The sequence below is a fragment of the Aythya marila genome (assembly GCF_965140915.1).
Source record: "Aythya marila genome assembly, chromosome: 5".
Taxonomy (NCBI): Eukaryota; Metazoa; Chordata; class Aves; order Anseriformes; family Anatidae; genus Aythya; species Aythya marila.
Genome location: NC_139046.1, coordinates 23,358,822 through 23,380,653, shown reverse-complemented (window position 1 = coordinate 23,380,653; position 21,832 = coordinate 23,358,822). Strand labels below are relative to the sequence as shown.

General features: G+C 36.8%; 1 protein-coding gene across 4 annotated transcripts in view; it reads left to right on the top strand.

Annotated features, from left to right (window-relative positions):
• The window catches only part of BAZ1A (bromodomain adjacent to zinc finger domain 1A), a 61,490-nt gene that overhangs the window by 11,610 nt on the left and 28,048 nt on the right, over positions 1-21,832 (top strand). For 3 of the 4 annotated variants that reach the window (XM_082760911.1, XM_082760908.1, XM_082760909.1), the window contains 8 exons: positions 9,143-9,286; positions 12,881-12,982; positions 14,291-14,378; positions 15,116-15,250; positions 15,863-15,965; positions 18,462-18,628; positions 19,391-19,486; positions 21,245-21,383. In XM_082760911.1, the coding sequence (XP_082617037.1) occupies positions 9,143-9,286; positions 12,881-12,982; positions 14,291-14,378; positions 15,116-15,250; positions 15,863-15,965; positions 18,462-18,628; positions 19,391-19,486; positions 21,245-21,383 (974 nt within the window). The remainder of the gene's footprint in view (positions 1-9,142; positions 9,287-12,880; positions 12,983-14,290; positions 14,379-15,115; positions 15,251-15,862; positions 15,966-18,461; positions 18,629-19,390; positions 19,487-21,244; positions 21,384-21,832) is intronic. The other variant, XM_082760910.1, reaches the window with a different exon arrangement.

Genomic DNA, 21,832 nt, shown 5'->3' with positions numbered 1-21,832 from the left:
TTGCTGAGGTCTGGTAGGAGGAACTTGGGGAGTTTGTTAGATATTTTGTCCTTCCTGTTATTTTGGTATGTCTGGTGCCTTAACAGTCCTTATTGACCAGAACAATAAATAGCAGAGAGAGCCCCATGCCCCGAGTCTAATGCTGTGGTGTGGTCAGGCAGTCAGTGTAAGTGATGTGTGCAACTTGGTAGTCTGGTAGAAGCCACAAGGAGGCAATTCTCTTTGCTCTTTAACTCTTTAAATGATGACGTATAGATTAAAAATGGCTAGTATGTGTTCAGCTTTCCTGGTGAAACGTGGGCTGACTTTCCTCTAAAGTGGCAGCTGTGCCATGCTTTAAAAAGGAGGTGCTCAGATTCAAAGGTAAAGAACTGTAGGAGTTGTGTAACATTTTCCTACTATTCCTTTCCTAAAATACTTTTTTTTGAAATACCAGTCAGAAAATATCATATAGACTCAAATTTTCAAATTAAGTGCAAGTTTTTTGAGTTGCCAATGCATTGAAAACAGCTGTCGCTAAACACTGTTAACTTAAAATGTCAAATTACTGTTTATGGAAATAATTTTATTGATAACGACATGGAAATTCTCTATTTTATTGAGAGGGAAGGGTAACAGTAATATTTCACGTTAACCATTGTCCCTTAAGATTTAAAATAAGCAGTTAATGTTTTAGCTCACACTATTGAAGCAGAAGGATAAACGTTGATCACGTCACTGGAATTGCTTCCTATTGCACATCAGAACTGGAGCTTAAGACCCATATGTACTAGTCTGTCTTTTCTGTTTTTCCACAGAAAATGGCATATCTTGCAGCAATCTGTTCATCTGTTGTTGTCTTAGTACTGTCTTGTATTATTAGTGCTTAAAATTTGTTAAAGTGATTTACAGTATTTTAGAATCTGAAGTCAGTTATCTGTGGTATGGGAAGCCTACCTGAAATAACATCACTGAATACCTTAGTAGGCAGAATAGCAACCAAATAAAACCTACATTTGTGTGATTCTCTCAGCTGTAGGACCTGGTTTTTTTCTGCTTGAGGTCAGCAGTGCTTTTTTTTTTTTTTTTTTAATTTGTCAGAGGAAAAACTAGATTTAAAGCATGTGTAAACAACCAGATGTGATTTATCATCAGTGTTCTGAGATTTAATAGTATTAAAAGAAATAATGGCTTTCTTTATTAGGGTAAACAGGTGAGCAGCGTGATAATTAGTTAACTAATCTGTAAGCTTGCAGTCTGGCTGGAGCAGTAAAAAGATCTGAGATTTGAGGTTGGACTAGTTTATGAACTCTTTGATTACACCTCCCCCTTGCCCCCCCCCCTCCCAAAAAAAAAAAAAAAAGCTTAGGGGATGATGCCCTCCCTTCCCTGCTGGGGTTGAGGGACAAACAGTTGTTGTCCAGCAGTTAGTAAGGAACCTAATTAAAAAGTTGACCACCTGCAGACCTAAGTAGGTTGCTTAGAGGTAGTGAATAAGAAGGGAAAAAAAAGAAAAAACACAACAACATATAGAATGTGAAAAATATAAAAAAGGGAATGCATTTTTTCACTTAATGTGACCACTAGATGACACCACTGCAGAAGAGTAATTGCTTGGTGTCTGTAAGCAAGCCGTACCAGAATGCTTTAAGAGATTGCGTTCATTTTACAAATACTACAGTTTACAGAACTAGTAGATGTTCTCTGCTAGGAAGATTGAGGTATAGGCTGATACACAGTCTCTGCTCTGAATGATCTGGTGTTGGCCACTGCTAAACTACAGGAAATGTAGATAATCATGGAACAACCTTGTCTGCAGTGAAAATTTTTAAACTCACTGATTGTTTGGCTCATGTCCTAATGTTTTGGGCCTGTTCATCATGGGTTAACCACTGCGTTCAGGCAGTTAAAAACTTGCATACTGTTTTCTTCTCCGTAAGTCTTAACTGGGATGCACGGTAGCATGTTGCCAACATTACTATGCCTACTTGATATGGGTTAGCATGGTAGAAGGTGATTATAACTAACTTGCTAACTTTTCCATTTGACCTGACAACTGGCTATTATACATAGTTATATAAATAATTGACTGCTGAGAGCTGGGACAAGTTGATAAGCCCACCAAGAAGTAAAAGACAAAGTGCTTTCCAAAACCTTCAGGTTGTAATGAGCTACCTGAATTTAATTCAATTTCTAGTCCACTGATATGTTTTCTATTTTGATATATAGTTTTCAAAGCTGGCTGGATGCAGAGGCACTGGAGTTAATGTCTATAGAATCAGAAAGTTATAGTGCATTTCTGTATTGGAAAGGTTTTAGAAACTTCTGCATACAATGAAAGTTTCCTGCTTGATTACAAAAGCTGAATTTGAGTTCCAGTAGCGAAGTTAATGTGAAGATTATGAAATAGCTGCTCTCCAGTACTGTCAAATATGCTTGCTTATTCATAAAGCAAATATAGTTTGAATATTTCCAGCATTGCCATCTAAGGATCACTCAACTTCTGGACTGGAAAAATCATGTTTAAAGAATTCACTTTCTGTTGCCCTTAAGTCCTTTGGCATATAAATATCTTTATATTTGTTGACTAATAAAAATATTTGTAGTTGACTAATGGAAGCTGAGATGATGATATGTGGGAGAGAACCTGCAACTCATTTCTTACAAGTTATCAAAAGGGTGTTAAAACTACTTTTGGTGCCAGTTTCTGTTAGTTCTCATTTCTGTGCATACTCCCTACTAATATAACTGTATAAATTTTAAGGTATGGGTTTTGGTTGTTTTTTCGTTTTTATTTTTTAATCAGTGCAATATTGTGAAGCAAGTGTTGGGCAGGCAAAGTGGTTGCTGTATTAGAAAAAACACTTTTATGATTCTGGTATTTGAAACACTAGCTTTACTTTCATTTAGGGGTCTGTTTTTAAAAAGTGATTTTCCTTTTGCTCCTGACTTATTGTTGTTTATGTTAAATGTAGGCATCAAAGGATTCCTCCCCCCAACTCCTTCTGCCCCAGTTTGAAACAGAGCTTTGCATCTAAGAAATAAATGTCCTGTATTCAAAGGGATTTTTTGTCCATTTATTGTAACATGTTCAAGAGGTACCTTTATTACTCACCTAGGCCTTCAAGAGTGGTCTCGATTTTTTGACTTGAGATGGGGACATAGAGTGTCAGACCATTATTTGTATCGCAGCAACATGTAGTATCAACTAGATCAAAAGCTGTTGTGCAGAACACTTGGTGGGCAGTAAGAAATGGTCTGTCTCCTATCGATCTCGTAACTGCAAACCTTCGTTTCACTTAAAAGCTTACTGAGCATTTGGGAAGAACTTTGAATAAATGAAGCTGCATATAGCCGCAGGATCAAGTTTTAAGCTTGACATCCTCTGATGCCTGTTACTGGCCAGCTACCTACGGGAATGCAGCTTTTCTTTCTCCTTGTGTTCTTCCACTGCTTCAGCAGAATTGAGTGGAAATACCTGCTTGTTCCTGAAGTAATAATGGCTTGTGTACATGCCTTTGAGTTCAGAAAAAAACCTAATTCTCATCAGATCCTTTGGTGAGCCACTGAAAGTAGCTGATGAAATGCACCTACCCAGCTCTTCATGTTGGATTGTTTTTTTTTTTATTTTTTGTCAGTTAAGTGAATTCAATTTAATGGCAATTAATAAATTATACTGAATGCCAGAGCTACAAAAAGCAAGCACCACGGTAAGTACGTGGCTGGAAGGTGTAATGGCAAGGGAAGAGTTCCCTCTTTTGGCAGAGTCAAAGTGTTAAGTCATCTCTGCATTTCCTGGAGCAGTAGTCAGAGGCTGAAGATGCAATTTGGTTTTGTATACCTTCAGTCAGCCACATCCTTACCATTCTTCTGGGAATGACAAGGTTCAGTCCTACCCTAAAGTTTTCTGCTAGTCGTGTCAAGCTGCTCTTCAAAATACATCCCAGAATAATTCTTCAGAGAGACTGATGGAGTTTTGCTTCTGGAGTAACCATGCCTTGTGCCACAGGCTCCAGTAGGTATATCTTGCCTGTTGTGCCTTTATAGGCGCCAAACATCTGTCTCAGTGTCAGAACAATATGACTACAGAGCAGTTTATATGGAATTCAAAAAATATAATACAATTTTGTAGCTGTACAGCTTTAAGTGCACATCATGGAGCAGATCATCCTGGAAGCTATGCTGAGGCATATGGAAAATAAGGAGGTGATTGACAGCCAACGTGACTTCACTAAGGGTGAGTCGTGTGTGACAAATTCAGGAGCCTTCTATGATGGGGTTTCCAACACTGGTGGATAAAGGAAGACCAACTGATGTCATCTACCTGGCCTTGTCAAGTACTTTGCATGCTGTCTCGCATGATATATGCCTCTCTAATATAGAGAGAAGTGGGTTTGACAGATGGACCACTCAGTGGATAAGGAATTGGCTGGATGGTTGCACTCAAAGAGTTGCAGTCAATGGCTCAGTCTCCAAGTGGACACCAGTGATGAGTGGCATTTCTCAGGGGCTGGTGTTGTGACTTTGTTGGCTGTATGGACAGTGGGATCAAGTGTACCTTCAGTAAGTTTTCTGTGAACACCAAGCTGTGTGGTGCAGTTGACACATGGGAGGGAAGGGATACCATCCAGAGGGACCTTGACAGACTTGAGAGCTGGGCCTGGGTGAGCCTCATGAGGTTCAACAAGACCAGGCACAAGGCTCTGCACGTGAATCAGGGCAATCCCAAGCACAAATAAAGGCTGAGCAGAGAATGGATTGAGAAGGACCTGGGGTGTTAGTTGATGAGAAGCTCAATACGAGCTGTCAGTGTGTGCTTGCAGCCCAGAAAGCCAACCATATCCTGAGTTGCATCAAAAAAAGTGTGGCTAGTAGGTTGAGGGAGGGGATTTTCCCCCCTCTACTCTGCTCTTGTGAGAGCCAACCTGGTGTACTGTTTTCTGGGGCCCCAGCATATGGACCTGTTGGAGTGAGCCTGCAGGAAGGCCTTGAAGATGATCAGAGGGCTGGGGCACCTCCCCTATGAACAGCAGCTGAGGGAGTGGGGGTTGTTCAGCCTGGAGAAGAGAAGGCTCTGGGGATGCCTTATAGCATCCTTCCAGTAGGCTTTAAAGGGGGCCTACAAGAAAGCTGTAAAGGGACTTTTTACAATGGCATGTGGTGATAGGACAAGGAGTAGTGGCTTTAAGCTAAGAGGGGGTAGATTTAGATTAGATACAAGGAATAATTTCTTCCCTATGAGGGTGGTGAGGTGTTAGAACAGGTTGCCCAGGGAAGCTGTGGATGCCCCATCCCTGGCAGTGTTCAAGGCCAGGCTGGATGGGGCTTTGAGCGACCTGATCTGGTGGGAGGTGTCCTGCCCATGGCAGGGGGGTTGGAACTAGATCTTCAAGGTTTGTTCCAACCCAAACCATTCTAAGAGGTGTATGCTTAAAATTCATTTGTTTTGCAGCAAGCTCAAGCTCTTGTTACATTTGTGTGTAGATAGATGACATTTTACAGCATGGAAGTGTTGAATATTGTATTCTCTGAGGTCCCTAGAACCTTTAGATTGCTAGGGTCTGATGTTCTTCTACTTTGTGCAGCTGACCAGCCCTACCTGAAATTAATGGAAATGAATAGATCTTTTTTTTTTTTTTTTCTCAGAGACAGATGTGTGTTGGTATTTAAAAATAAAATAATAATAAAAAAACGTTAGTGATCCATCTTGTAGCTTTTTATTTAAAACTGTTGGGCTCCTGTGTTGTTTCTTCCTTTCTTCCTTTAAAAAAATCAATCATCTAGGCCAAGCATTTATTGGAACCTTTCCTGTTTCCTGTAACATCTATTTAACCTATCAAAAGAGACCTCAGCTTGTTTTCTGAGACTAGCAAAAACTAAAGCTCTCAACTAACTGAGTTGAGACTGGGCATGTTAAAAAATAGGTTGGGAAGTTACAAAAAAGGTTTTTACTCTGAATAATTCAAGGTACTGAAGTAATCTATTTTAGAAATTCATAAGAAGCTCTTAAAATTACATCTGATTATTTGATTAATCTGATGAATTACAATCTGATCAATCAATGGTCTCATAAAGTGCTTGTCTGTGATGGCAGGTAGCTGGATTTGGGACCAATTTGTAATGTCTCTGTGGCTAGAATTAGAGCTTATCATGTAACTTTTAGAAACAGGCCTACTGAACATAAGTAAACTGCACTGTTTCTGGTGTGTGTTTTTTTTTTGGTCTCCTGTGTGTGTTTTTCTGCAAGAGGAGTTCTAATCTGATCTGTTTGACTTTGACATAAGCTCTCTAAAGATCTTAAGGTATCCTTTTTAGAACCTATTTAAGTTAGTGTACTTCACCTGGATGTCTTGCTTCAGCTTTCAGCTCTGCTCTTCTATATGCATTATGATATAAAATAAGAAATGTTATAAATGAACTCTAGGAATGTTTTAAGTTCTTGAAGCAGCAGACCTTCATTCCCATTACAAGTGGAGCATCTTTGTCCAGGGAATTTTGCTGCAACTAGCCATGAATTGACTGTAACAAGGTTAAAATCAGTCTTCATTCCTAGATTGTTTCTGTAGTGCTGGAAGGAATGGTTGCATTGCTTTCTTTAATCTACTGTCTACCATTAGCCATTAAATTTCATTGGATTATGCTTTTATTGGGTTGGGTACTGTGTGTTTCATTTGTTTCCTTTCCCCAAAGATTTTCCCCAATGATTTGAATGAAGATACAGAGGAAGCAGAGACACTTGCTTTCTGTGTTAGTTTATTCCATTAGTATTCCCCCTGCTTAATAATAACAATAAAAAGCAGCCGTTTGGGGGATTTTACTACTTAGTGAATCAAGCATATAGAATGTATAATTTCTTTATAGAGAAGATGTGATACCCTGTAAATTACAGGGCAGTTTGATGGATAAACAGGTGAATTAAGTGTTGATAAAATACTCTGTGACTAAATATTCAAATCTCCTTTGTCCAGGAGGATTGATTCGTGTATGTGTGTTTCAGACTCTTTGTCCTTTCATGGCACTGGGTAGCGTAGGTTGTGATTAAGCTTTCATGTGGCTGTTTTTACAGAGATTGCAAATTCAGTGTATATGCACTCCCTCTAGTGGTGTTTAAATAGTAAACAATTTAGAAAAATGGACAAGTGTAATTAGCCTTAAACATTGATGCTTTTGATTGTTTTTCCATTAGAAAGTCATTAAGTGTTTTAAATTTGAACTGAACAAATTGTACTGAACTCTCTAGGAAAAATATTTCCTAATGTGGAAGAAATAGTTTTACTAATACGTTTTTTTTATCTGGTATTTTTTTTGTTGTTTTTAAAAAAAATAGCCAGATATACATTCTGCCATCCTTTCAACTCCATATTATTCCATATGAATTGGTGGGAAGGGGGTGTCATATTCTAAATACTGGAAAACCAAGATACTGTAATGAACAGAGTATTTGATGTGATTGACTTTTCTTTTAGGAGTGAGGCAGTGTCTGGTGCTGGGCCAGACCTTAAGCCCCCTTAGACCTGAACTTACATTGTGAACAGCCACTAGGATCTGTCTCTGCTATGTGGTCGGCTGCACTTGGTTCTTGGTCCTTTACATGGAGCCTGTTTAGATTTGCACAGTTAATTAACTTGAGCTCTGCTCATCAGGAAAATGTGTCTTCCAGACCAAAACCAGCTAGCTTTGGAAATGGGGCCAGCTGCGTTTAAATGGCAGAGTGCCTGAGGTTAATAAGTCTGATGGACTCAAGCTGACTGTACACGAAGACAACTCTGGTGTCCCCATGGATAATTAAACATATTGTTGTATTTACTCTAGGAATACATAAGGCTGTTAATAGATTTTATTTATTTGATGACATGCCTTGTTGGAGCATCTTGGAGCGCTCTCTCTGTTGGATAGAGGTTTGGGGAGGACACCTGCAGGCACTAACTGCTTTAGTGGTCCTTGCTAAATTCGCAAGTGAATATGACCTAGGGTACTTTAATATTTTCAACTTTTCTCTCTCTGCCCATCTGTTTTTTTCTCTGTGTGCAGGTTTTTGGACAGTGCTATTCACTTTCAGAAAGAGGTGCTGGTTTGAAGAAATATTTCAATAATTTCACATTTTTTTCCTTTTTGCAAGTGCTTAGTTCAGTTTAGATAGAAGGGCCCTTAAAATTTGTATGTTGCAGATTTTTTTTCTTTTAGTTTAGCTTAGTTTTTTTTTTTTTTTTTTTTTTTTTTTCAAATTTAGGCATTATGCCAAGCTAATTCAAGTCCTGTGCTTCATGTGTTCTGTTTTATTCATTTCAAGGGGTAGTGTTTGGTGCCTAGAAGAAGAGAATCATTGTCTTCTTCCTCCCCAACCCTTTGAGCTTTTAGTGGTAGTATATGACAGCATCCATTGACTGCAATGGTTAATTTTCATGAAGCAGACAAGGCTTTAGGAGATTAAACTAAAAAATATGAACCACGGAACTCCAGGAAAGGGTGAAAGTGGTTAAGACTCAGCTATGGTAGTTACCCAGCATTAAGTGTCAATTAATTATACTTTTTGATATATAGTTAATTCTGTCTTTTTTTATAACTAACATTCAGGATGGCAAAGGGATAGACTTGTTTTGTCAATTGTGTGCATGCCAGATGGAGCCTTAATATGTGTCAGCAGATAAATGGGCCATTATTAAGATTAGATGCATAATGATCGTTTTAGCCTTGTTTATTTAGGTCATCAACAACGGTAGATTATGATCTCTTACGAGTAAAAACATTTTGGTATTTAAAAAGTCTTTTGCTTTTCTTTAATTGTTACAAAAATAAACATAAAAGACTCGGTGGTGTCTGTTAGTAAAGTAACACAAGTAACACATTAACTTTTAATATATTTTTTCAAACTTTATTTAAGCTTCATTTTGACGCTAAGTTTACTTAATTTTGCCAATGACTTGAAATTTGCACTGGTTAGTGAAGGTGGCAGCTGTGTAAGCAGATGAGTTTGTTTGTTAGATGGAACTCATGAAATGAATATTTTACCTAGTACTTCAGTGCAAGACAATTTAAGCATTTATTCAGTAGATAATATAATTTTCAGTTACAGGTGTAGTCTTAAAATAACAGCTGCTATAACTTTCAACTTCCTCCATTAGTGAAAAATTTCAGCAGTACTAAATGCCTGTTTTTGTTTCAGGTTGCAGTGCAAGATTTTGGAAGTCATTGCCCCAGCGCATCACAACGGCATGGCGAACGGCCATGTCAGCAGTGCTGACGGAGACACCATTGTCATCAGCGACAGTGATGATTCAGAAACGCACAATAGTTCTGCACAAAATGGGTAAATGATACTTTTACAGTAAAAAGCATGAGGGTTGGGTGGAAATGAGATTAAAGCAGATGTGGCAGGGTCTGATTGAAACAAATTGCTCCATCTGTATGGATCGTGAATATTCAGCCAGCTTGCAAGTGACAAGCTGAACGTTCGCAGGTGCCTTACTCTGTCATGCCAGTTATGCCACGTATAATCAGCCAGGGAGCTGTGCATTATGAGAAATTGAGTACCTACAGAGTAATTGTTGTTAATCTATTTGGAATGACAGTGTTTGTGTTGAAAGGTGTTGGAAGAGCCATGTATGCCTGTCACAGGTTCTCTCTGTGGTAAAGAACCTGTGCTGCTATATTCTGGAAAATGCAGTTCTATACTATAGTTCTACAGTGTGGTACTAGTTAGAATGATGTATCACTTCATCTGTAAATATCCCATAATGGCACTCAAAATTCAGATTGCCTCAGAGGACATGATTTTGTTATAACTGAAGTCATTTCATAGTCGTCCTGTTTGTCCAAAATGTAAGTCTATAAAGCTTTTTTTGTGTGTGTGTAAATATTATACCGCTGTATTTCATTGATTTGATTATAATTTTAGGTGCAATGAAAAAGCATGCATCTTGTATCAAGGAATTGTATTTATTCTGCGGTAGCTTAGTGACATTGAGTAAGAGAGCTTCTGGTCTATGATGGGAGTGTTAAAAGTGGAATATCCCTTTACTGACCTGTAACTGAGTTCGTGCCCACTGTATCATAGCACTATGAGAAGAAAGATTTCTGGGCTTCGCAAGCACAATGTTGATGAAAGAGGAGTGTTTGAAATGGGCCTAGTCTTGTATCTAGCAACATACAGCTTTCACCCAAACTGTTAGTGACTTTGAGATATCACATAGATGCAGAAGTTAATCTGTTATTGATTGCTGTGTTAAGACTTCCGTGGCCTGACATGCCTTGAATAACTAAGGTGTAGCTCCTCACTTGGCTAAGAAAGTAGCGTAGGATAACTTTTTATTTTTTTTAATTCTCTCCTGTCCTCTGAGGGCATTGTCCAAATTGTTCATGAAGAGGTGCTACGTCTTTGAGAAAATTAATGCATTTTCTGTTCCGCAAGGCATATGGCATATGAAAGGAGGTTGTTGGAATATTGCAGGTGCACACAGAGCTGACTGCAGGACTGATCACTTTATAATGCTGTCATTTTTAAGCGTGCAGAGCTGTTTGTAAATCAGTCTTATGCTATCAGTCTCTGGTTTTCCCCACCTGATTACTTATTTTGGCAATGCAGAGAAGGGAAGAAAAACTTTTTCTCTTAGCAAGAGAAGTTGTAAGAGTATGTTTTTGAGGCACTGTTCTGTGCCATGCTTTAAAAAAAAATAAAATAAATAAAAGTATTCTACAAGCTCTAAGTGTAAACCTCTTATGGCTTTAAAATTCCTACTGAAAAGTTTTGAGCTAATATTTTAATAACAAATGCATTAGCATTCTGATTAGTTTCTGGGTATATGCAACTTAGGTTTTGCAGGTTTGGCAAATAATATTTCTATCTGAAAGTAGAGCCTTATCAGATTTTGTATATTAGCATCTCACCCTTATGGATGACATGGTTTAGCAGATCTAACCCTTGCGAGGCTGTATCTTGTTTTTTGAGGGGAACCTTGGATGTGGAGAATATGGATGTTGTTAGCCTTGGGACTAATGTCAGGTCGATGTACTCAGAACTATGGTTCAGCCTCCGTTTGCGGACAAATCCCCAGGTTTTGAGAGCCACCTTCTATGCAAAGCTGCAGTGCCTCCAAACAATGGTGCAGCAGATGCTGGGTGTATTTGGGAGGGGGGGAGGGCAGCACAGCACAGATTGATGGGCCATCTGCAAATATTTTTCCTAAAGAATCTGTAAGGCTAGAGAATCTTAACTGAAAATAGATGTCATTAGAGATCCCAACCTTTCTCTGACCCGACTCGTGTTTGCTTGGGGCAGAAATAGTCAAGTATTCGGGGGGAGAAAGGGGGGAATTTCCTGGTGGCTTTTTTTGTGTTCTGCAGTAAAAACTTAGGTTATATGGGGAGAGAAAGGCCAGAACAGTCTCACTCTTGTACTTAGAAAAACAGGCTGCCTCGCAAGGCCTGAGTTACAAAGCAAAAGGTAGTAGTCCTCTTAGCTCTTAAACTGTTGATGCTATGGCCTGGAATCCTCTGACACAAAGGAGAGTAGTGGTGATGATACAATAGCCGTGTTCATACCTCCAACTGCTAGACTTCGGTCACAGTGTGCTAATGGTAAGGCTCTTGCTTTCCTGTCAGCAGCAGACAGATCGAGGTGCTTGTGCTGGTGATTATACGATATCAGCTGCACTTAATAGGTCAGAGGTTGGACTCGATGATCTTGAGGTCTCTTCCAACCTAGAAAATTCTGTGTGATTCTGTGTGATTCTGTGTAATTCATGGCCTTCCCTCTGGAAGGGCTATGGGTAAACTGAACCATCAACATCAGAAATACTAGAAATAAATCCTACTGGCTTGCCAGCTAGTTTGTGACAGTAAATTTGGTTGTTTATTCAGTCTGAAGTGACTGTATCATCTTTATTTTGGGGAATGGTTAATTGTTTTCCCGAATTGGGGAATTGCAGAGGTAACTGAGTTTTTTGGAAATAATGCCTGTGGAACCTCACCATTCTGATTTTTTTTTTTTTCTTTTATGATCTTCATCCTAATTTTCTGCCCTTATTTGGGGAAAAAAATTATGAAAAGAGTATGTTAAAAGGTGTAGTCATGGCTTGTCAATAAAGCTATATAGTATCTTCAGTAGCATTAATCTTGTTTCATCTTCAATTCTTATTTTCTTTCTCTCTTTTGCTCTTTCATCCCAGGTCTAATAATAGTGATGGTAGGTCTAAGTCTACCACCTACTGTAAGGAAAAACTGAAGTACTGGCTTTAAGGCAGCTTAAAGCCTTCACCAAAATGTTCAAAGTCAGGGCTTTGTTTCTAATTGCAGTTGTCTTCTCCCCAGAGTGGTATAACCAGCGTTTTGCTATCAGTCTTCAAGTATTTTCCCTTGCAACTTTTGTAGTTCCATGACTACTGCAGCATATAGATAGCTCCAGCCAGACTCTGACTGGATATTAAGATGGTCATATCCTGGACTGAATATGTTTTAATCTGTCTCAGTTTTGTGGTAATGGCTGCATTAAGGTTATGCTGTCTGAATATAATACAGCAGGGCCACGTGGTCACCATGCCAAAGCAATCAAAGGATTGATAAGATTTGTATCTGCCAGTGGTTCAAAATAACCTCTGAGAAATATGAAGAGGTGGGTTTGACATTCTGAAGAGCAAAATTGATCATCCCAACAAATCATCTGTACAGTCCACAAAAATTTCTCTTTCCTGTTTCTGGCAGTTCTACTGACTTTGATTTAAAACAAGTAGCAGAAAAGATAGCGGGAGTGAACAGGTCCAGTTTGGTACCAATGGTCTCTGTTAAATCTGGTTGGGTATTCTAAAGTGGTCTGCTGTGTATGTATACAAATACATATAACACGTAGAATAAAAATGAATATTTTGTGATTGTAGCTAACTTAACTTTTCTTTAACCTTTTTTTTAGGAAGAAGAAAGCCATAATTGATCCTTCTTTGTTCAAATACAAAGTTCAACCTATTAAAAAAGAACTGTATGAATCTGTTATTGTTAAAGCATCTCAGCTGAGGTAAAAATTAGTGTATGAAAGTTAAAATGGTTTTCTACAACTGTGTGAGTTGTATCACTGAGAAGACATTTTTGATGTGAAATGTCATTTTATCATAATACATTAGAACTATTAATTAGAGGTATTGGAACAAACTACTGTGTTTCTTGAGATTTCTGTGTTAAGGGTTCTAAGCTTTACTAGTTCTAATGCATAAACCAGTTCTTTTCAAATCTGTGCTTTTACTGGCGTAAGGATGAGACCTGCTATTGCTAATAATACCTGTCCCTACTGCTGTGAATGAAGTAGGTGAAAAAAGTTCGAGAATTCTATCGTGTAACATTTACTAAATATCGGCATTGTGAAATCTTTTTTGTTATGATACTGGTTTGAAGTGTTGAAGCAGGCATTATAACAATGATTGTTTTACTATTATAAAATAGAAAGACGCAAAGACTTTCTTTTAAAAATAACATAACTTTTTGTTGAACTTCGTTGAAAACAAGTGTTATGTTTTTTTAAGAGTAGATTGTGAATTAAAACTCTATAACGTGGATGCTCTGAAAAAAATATTAGGGATTTCAAGTAATTTTGTTGCAACATGAATCAGGATTATTTTTTTCATAAACTATTCCTGTGTAATGGGCAAGTCACTTGATGTAATTAGCCCTTGTTCAGGTAATCATCTATATTCTTCTGTGTGCTTAAGCACTTACTGAATTTTATGATACCAGGGTACTTCCAGCCAGATGGTTTCTATAAGCTCAGCAATTCTGGTTGGTTTTTTCTTTTCTGTGAAGTAGTACAGATTCCCTGAAATTCCAGGAAGCGTTTAGAATGTTCACTAGCCCTGTAGAGAGGAGTTAAACAGCTTGACCAAACTGAGAATTCACCTCTCACATTTGCTGGCTTGAGACTTTCGTGCCTTATCTTGTCATTTGTGGGGTGTGAATACCACATTTGTGCTCTTTTTCTCTTAATGTTTGTTTTGTACTCTCATTTAAAGCAATGGGATTTTCCTTTTATTTTGATATTATAAATGCCACTGTTTGTATGGAATGTTTGTGGAGGATCTAGTGAAGTTGAATAGGCTGTGGAGGTGTGTGTATGTGTAAGACAGAGGACATAAAAGGAGTTTCAAAACAGAAATTAGGGATGCATATTTGTGCTTCAATATGCATAAATAGTAAGGGTGTAGTTTATAATTAAGAAAATTGCAAAAAGCTTAATCATGTGATCAGTTACATGAGTTCTTGCACATGTTGTCAGCTTCATTTAAACAATGATTACATTGTTAGTTGATAATATTACCTCTATTTCCTAAAACAGCCGGAGGAAACATCTCTTTTCTCGTGATAGACTTAAACTTTTTCTGAAACAACACTGTGAACCACATGATGGAGTCATTAAAACTAAGGTAAATAAAATGGAATGACTTACGTGAAAGAATATTGATCTTAACCAATCTTTTGTCCTTTCTTGCACTTCTCTACTTGTTACTCAGTTTTTAAACTACATTTGAATTTAGCTTATTCTGAGTATAATATGTTGTTAGTATTTTTCCAAAATGAAGAATACTGTATTTTTTTTTTCTATAAATGTTTTTTTTAACTTTTGCTTGTAAACAACATGGTAGTTGCCTGTAGACCAGGCAGAAGTTAGTTCTGTAACATCTTCATTAATTACCAGTTTAGAAAAGATCCTGAATAAAAATGGCAGCTCTTACCTACATAAAACAAACAAACATTTAGATAATGTGTTTTTTTTTTTTTTTTTTTTGCTTAGTCTGTTTACATTCGCCAAGGTATGCAGCTAGTATTTCTAAGTCACATTAAACTATCCATTTCAGTTTTGATACAGTAAGCTAATATTACTCTGTTGTGATGCTTTTAGCTGTGGAAATATTGTATACTGAACTGAGTCTCAACTTAGGCCAAATTCTGGTTTTCAAATGTGTACTCTTACTTTATTATCCTGTTAATGAATCAACTCTACCTTTATACTATTGCAGAGTTTTATTTCTTATACTAAGATAACCACTTGTGAATCTAGTTACTTTTAGAGTCCTTTTGAATGAATGATTCATTAGTTAACTTATATTTATGAAAAGGTAACAATCTCACAGCAAGTACTGTTTTCATCTCTCTTACTAAGGCAACATCAATTGCAAAATATAATCTAGCAGAACAACATTTCTCCTACTTCTTTCCTGATGATCCACCCACATTTATCTTCAGTCCAGCAAGCAGACGGCGAGGGAGACCTCCAAAGAAGGCGTCCATTAGTCATGTAAGTAATGACAAAATTTTAAACTTTAGATCGAGACAAATCAATGTAGACTTCAGTTCTTCCGTTTTCTTTGAGAACTTTCAGAACAGTTGGAATTTAAGGTTGACACTTTTTTTTCTTTGAGGATAAATTGGGAAATATTGCATAATTGTTATTGAAGTAGCTTGCTTTGTATTTAAGCCTGTGAGAGAGAACAAACTCTGTATTTATCTTCTCATTCTTGTCATTCTTATTTCTGCAATCCCATCAAGAAATTAGCATTGCAGTGTGTTGTGAAAGCATATGGAGTACCTGTCCCTTCTGGGAATGATTAATAAATAATCTGCTGAAAACAGAATTCATACTCTCAGATACGATTTTGTCAGTTGTCTGTAATTACACACATAAAAGCTTAATGCTCAAATCTTTTTTATTTAAAAAGAAAGTTGAATGAAAGTTATATTTCTTTTCCATTGCAAGACAGGATTTCTGAATAGTCAATGTATTTGATAAACTGTTACAGTTTTAATTGTTTTAGAGAGTAGATGGAAAAAAAATGGGAATATTTGTTGTAGGTCATTTCACTGTAGATGTTACATTCTTCCTACTCCCCTCTCCCAACCATCTTATCAGGAGGACAACATTGCAGCTAAACAAAATACCCAAGGAAACAAAAATAAAGTAACAAAGGAGAAGACGAGATTCCAAAGGCAAAAAGAAGGTATGCAAGCCATGGGTAAGTTGAGGTTTAGTCTTGTGACTGGTGGAACCTGTTCTTGCAGGTCTGAGAGCTGGCCATAATAAGAATATTTTTGGATTGCGCCTTTCAAGGGGAGAAAGTAATAAGAATGTACTGCCACAGTTGGATTGCAAGGGATACCTCAGTGGTTAGAATTGTTTCCTGATTCTATTTATTTCACTATACTGTGGAAGGGGATGAGGCTTGCAGTCCAGCTATGTTGGTCTCTATCTCAGAAGTAAGGAGCAAAATAAAGTTTTGCAGAAGTTCATGCATATCTTCTGAATCCAAATTTTATCTGCTGAATGTGTATCAAAGCACAGACTTACGCAAACTGATATATGATTTAAGGAGGGTCTGTAAATAGAAAAACTACCAACATTTTTCTAATTGAATGAGCACGAATCACTTAAGTGTTTTTTGGCTTAATTTTGATGTGTTTCTGATCTATTTAAACTGGGTTTCAAATGCAATAAGAGGACCTACATACCTATTCTGTGGGTTTAACTAGGTAAACTGGCACGTCTTCTTGTGGAGACATAGTAGAGAACATCTCCTTGCCCAAACAAAGAGATGGTCTTTTGAATTATAAGCACAATTTTCCTTCATGAGGCTTTCATCTGTGGACATAGTCCAGTGAACTTGTGGTTTCTGTCTTTTATTTCCATTGCCATACAATGTTTTAATATGGAAGGGACCTCGGGAAATTATGTAGTCCACTATTTGCTTTTAACTGGACAAACTGCAAAGCTGCATGTGGCTGATCAGGGCCTTTCCTTCCGAGCAGATGAGGATGCTAGGGTTTAAGGGGCTCTGCAATCTTTTGTCCCCATCTTTGCACAACTGACATTTATTTCTTATGTGCTGAAACTGACTGCATGGACTAAGGTAATAATGGAACACCATCAAAGCTGCTTCCTTTCTTGTGTGGCACTCACCGCAGCTTCTGGAAGGCTAGTTAAGATGTGCTTTGGCTTAATTTTACCTTTGTTATCTGATTACATGCTAGAACCCAAAACTCTTAGAACATTTGGTTTCAAACAATGACAGAGCAACCGGTCTTGTAATAAGTTGCCTGACATGGAGATCCAAATGTATTCTTAATGTTTTCTGCCACCTGGCTAAAAAGCTCTTGAAGCAGGTTGATATTCAGACTTGGTAAAAAGCTTTCTGATCTTTGTTGGGGACACAAAATAATGAAGGAATCAAATGGAATAAAAAAATCTTAAATACCACGTTGTCATGCTTGTGTGTGTTTGTTTTCAGCCTACTGTTGTCCCATGACTCTAAACTATTTTTTTTTTTAAGAACTGCATCTTTTCTTGTTGAAACAAGTAGGACATAATACCAGTTTCTTAAAAAATGATCCCATTTGTAAAATAAGCTTAAACATGCACTTTCAAATGCACTGTTAGTGTAACTGAATATTAAGCTAAATATTTTTACCTGTAAATAATACTTAATTGGAATGGTAATTAGTAAGATTCATGAAGTCTCTTAAAAAGAGCTGCTTATAGCACTTTACTAATGTGAAAAGGTGTAGCAAAATACCAAGTACCTTGGAAAATCAACCTTGTTATGTTGAAGACTGTGGAGAATGAGCATCATTGCTTTTATTTTCTGGGTGAGAGTCACTACTGTTATGTCCCATACCTTGCTATAAAAACTATCTAGCTTATTTTCAGAATTTCACAGGAAAACTGAATCAGAAACTTTTCTGGTGTTACACACTTTGCATTAAAGTAAGGATCTTTTTCTCATTTTCTTCACTTGTGATTCTAGCCTTCTTGCTTATTCTATTAAAATGGTAAGCCTGCTGATTCTTTTTTTAATTTGTTAGCCTGTGTGGCAGTTTACAGATATTGTCTATCCACAGAAAGTGGAAGTACGTGCCTTGCTGTTTTCCTACAGACAGCTACAAGAAAATCTGGATCTCCTCAGGCAATAACATTTATTAACAACTAAAGTTCAGCTTAAGCTGTATAACAGAAGTAAAACTTGCACAAAAAACACTCAAGTACTAACTAGATTTGAAATTTATTGAATTTTCAGTAATAACTATATTAAATACTTAAAAACCACTTTAAAGGGTCTTATTATCACAAGTATTTCATGGTTATGTGTCATTACTACTTATGACATGGTTTTATTAGGCAGATGTTATTAAATATACTGCTGTAATTATATGCCGTTGGAATCTGTTGTCATCCTTGTTTTTTTGATAGAAAAAAATAAGTAATAAACATCTGTTTACTCATTAAGAACAGAGAAAGTTGACTTTATTACAGTGATGACAACCTTGTAAAACATGTATAATACTTAAGCCCTAAAATTCTGATTCTCTAAAGAACTTCCAAGTGATTGAATTTCTGAAACAATTCAGTCTTCAAAACAATAACTTTTTCAAATGGTAATTATAAAAAGATCAGTATATTTAAGCACAGCTAAATAAAATTAACACTTTGTAAATAAGTTTTTTTCTTTCTTGCATAGCTTTTGAAAAAGCTAGATTAAAACGAGAGAAGGCAAATGCTATGGAAGCCAGGAAAAGAGAGAAAGAAGATAAGGAAAAGAAGAGAGAGGAATTAAAGAAGATTGTGGAAGAAGAAAGGATGAAGAAGAAAGAAGAGAAAGAGAGGCTCAAAATTGAAAAGGAAAAAGTAATGCATTTGCGGTATATGTTTCATGTAGGAACAGCATGGTGGCTTCCTAACTTGTTTCTTAGTTGCTATCTGCTTCTAGTTATTTTCCATTAACTGTTTTTGAGTTCCTAGAAATACAGCTTTAGAAGAATAGATACTTGTAAGACATACTGGGAACTGCATTTCTAGATAAACTTTCTGTGAACTAATGTTACAAACTAGAGAAAGTTACTTGGTACATACTTCAGAAATATTTTGATTTTTTTTTTCAATTTTGCATAATAGCATTTGATTTGATGGTTGTCGTCAGTTTAGAGACGTCATACTGTGTCAGATTCACAGCATATTAGATACGGATTTCCTCGTGGTTTCTCTCTGGATTCAAATTGCTAAATAGAGTTCTGTCACTTTGAATATGAATAAATTGTTTATGCCACTATATTCTGCCACAGCCACATCAATATATATTTTGATGGTCTTTCTTGGGCAACATTCATGAATACTCTTATTTTAGATGTTTTTTTTTCCTTCAGTGGGCCTCCTTTCAATATCTTTCAATATCAAACACATGAAAAAAAGTCTAATCTAGCAAAGCATTACTGAAGTTCACTTTAAAACAATTTGCTAATATCTTATACAACATAAGTGATAAGATTATTCTAATGAAATATGGTTTGATTTTATTTTTCAGTGTGATGGAAACAGTAAATGGCATAGTTTTAGAAATTGTAGTAGGGCGATCCAACTGTATCTTCAATACAGTTCTGACTGTTTTTTCAGGAGAGAGAGAAGCTGCGTGAAGAAAAAAGAAGATATGTGGAATACCTTAAACAGTGGAGTAAGCCTAGAGAGGATATGGAGTGTGATGATCTTAAGGTATGATTGAATTTGGAATAGCTCAAACTCGTACTTCTTAGGGTCTCCATGCCAGATTCTTTTATACAGAGGTAGATGTGTATCAGCTGTGGTCATGTTTCCCAATGGTGATGCTACAAGGATGGTGTGTATCTGCATTTTTGCACTCCAGAAAAACTTAATAGGCTGTTCTTAGTCTTATTGTGGAACAGATATATTTCTAAGATGTTTTTTGTTTAAAATTATGCAACATGAGTTCACCTAGAGTAAGCCTGAGTTACTTACAAGATCTATGTAATGAAGAAACCACACATCTGGATGGAAAAGACAAAGGATGTTAGTTCATTACTACCTGTAGTACATATCTAGAGATATGCTTGTTTAATGAATCTTTCTGGATAATACTGGAAACCTATAGAAAATAAAAAGAATTTACCTCCTGAAGCTAATGTTCTAAACAAGAGTAGTGTGGTTCTATGTAACAGAAGATTGTCTGCTATTATATGTTTATCATGAATTTTTACTTTGTATGATAAATTTTGGCAGGAGATAGCAAAAGGAGGCAAAACTGTCAAAAACGCAAGGATGAGTTTGAGATGCATAGGGAAAGGTGATAGAAGCAAAGAGGACAAGTAATAGTAGAAAAATAGTAAAGTAATTGAAATGATAGCATGTGTTGGGAAGAATATATGAATATATGAAACATTGAATATGTTTGCAGTTTGAGCTGTAATAGGCCTTTGAAGAGGAATGAAAACTTAACTAGAGTATAGAAAAGAAGAAACTGAAAAAAAGTGAAGGGGGTTGTCATAATGAGATGAAGCTGTGCAAAACAGTGCTGCTGTTTCAAGTGAAAACAGAGAATATAAATATGAGCCTGGCTGAGGAAGCAATAAGACAGTTCTATCCACAGACTGCTTCTCAAAAAATACCCGTCTCAGGAGATAAATGAAATGCTTGGTGTGTTCTTCTGAAAGCATCATATCACGTATTCTTCTCATTCGTATTTGTGAACTACCACTTCTGAGAAAGGAGTCATGCTTTCTGGAAGTAGTTTGACTATGTCTACTGAGAACCATTACATGAAGACAAACCTTGAAAAGTTGCATCAAGATAGTAACTTGAAGGTCAAAGAGTTAGACACTGTTGTCTGTGAGTTCTTGGTAGTGTCTATTAAGTGGTCCTGTTACATAGTTTTATCAACTCCCTTTGAAATGTCTTCAGGTATCATAACTGCCTTACCAACGCAAAAAGACAAATACCAGAACATGCAGTCATTGGGCATGACCTCGTGTATCCTAGTATCATATGGGTGTGTTTTATATATATGTGGGTTTTTGTTAGCTTGTCTTTGCAAGCAGTGATGAGTAGTTTCTAAGAATGTTTATTTTTGCTTGTCTGGACAATTCCATAAACCTTTAAAGTCAAAGTCTTATGGAATATTATGAGTTTAAAGGAAATATCTCTACACACACAGTTCTTAACTTGTGGATTTGAGTTCCTTTAAACAATGACAAGAAAAATTACTTGTTTGTGAAGTTAAATAACTTATATATCTACAAAAGATTTATGTCCAAGTTGCATACTGTTCTGTTTTTTGTTACAAGTGTTAAACAGATGTTACCATGGTAATAGGTTGTCTTGCAGAACTATTTCCAGTAAAATATAAGCAAACAAAGTCCAACAGATATATTCCGTTGAATCACAGATTGTTTTTAATCACCCTGTGTATTCTGCAGGAACCAGATACAATATTAAGTTGTTCCCTTTGGATTGCAGGAACTTCCTGTTCCGATGCCAGTGAAGACAAGACTTCCTCCTGAGATCTTTGGTGATGCTCTGATGGTTTTGGAGTTTTTATATGCGTTTGGTGAACTTTTTGATCTTCAAGATGAATTTCCTGAAGGAGTGACTTTAGGCAAGTTGTCATTTATGTGGCCAAGTGCCCTGGTTTTGTGGTGTCCTTTCTCCTACTGACCATTTTAGGTGCACCCTTATACCACTGCTACAAAGCTGTCCATGCAGCTTTGATAAAGTCGTGCTTACACATGTGTATCAATCAATTTTTCTCCTCACAGTCAATTTCTGCAGTGTTTATAAAAAGAAAATTAATTTCAATTAGAAGCTGTTAATCCACTCATTATGAATGTCTCCTGGTACTTCGTTCTTGGAGTTGTATATTAAGAAAATAACCTTGTTCGGTCAGCACTGTCTGACAGCATCGCCTTAGGAATATTTGCAGTAAATTATGGAAAAGTAACTTGATTGTCATACCTGAAGGAAAAATAAAAAAATGTTTACATTCTTCAGTAGGTAATTGTTTTCCAACTTTGTGGCAAAAGTGACGCTTCTTAAACTTTATTCACA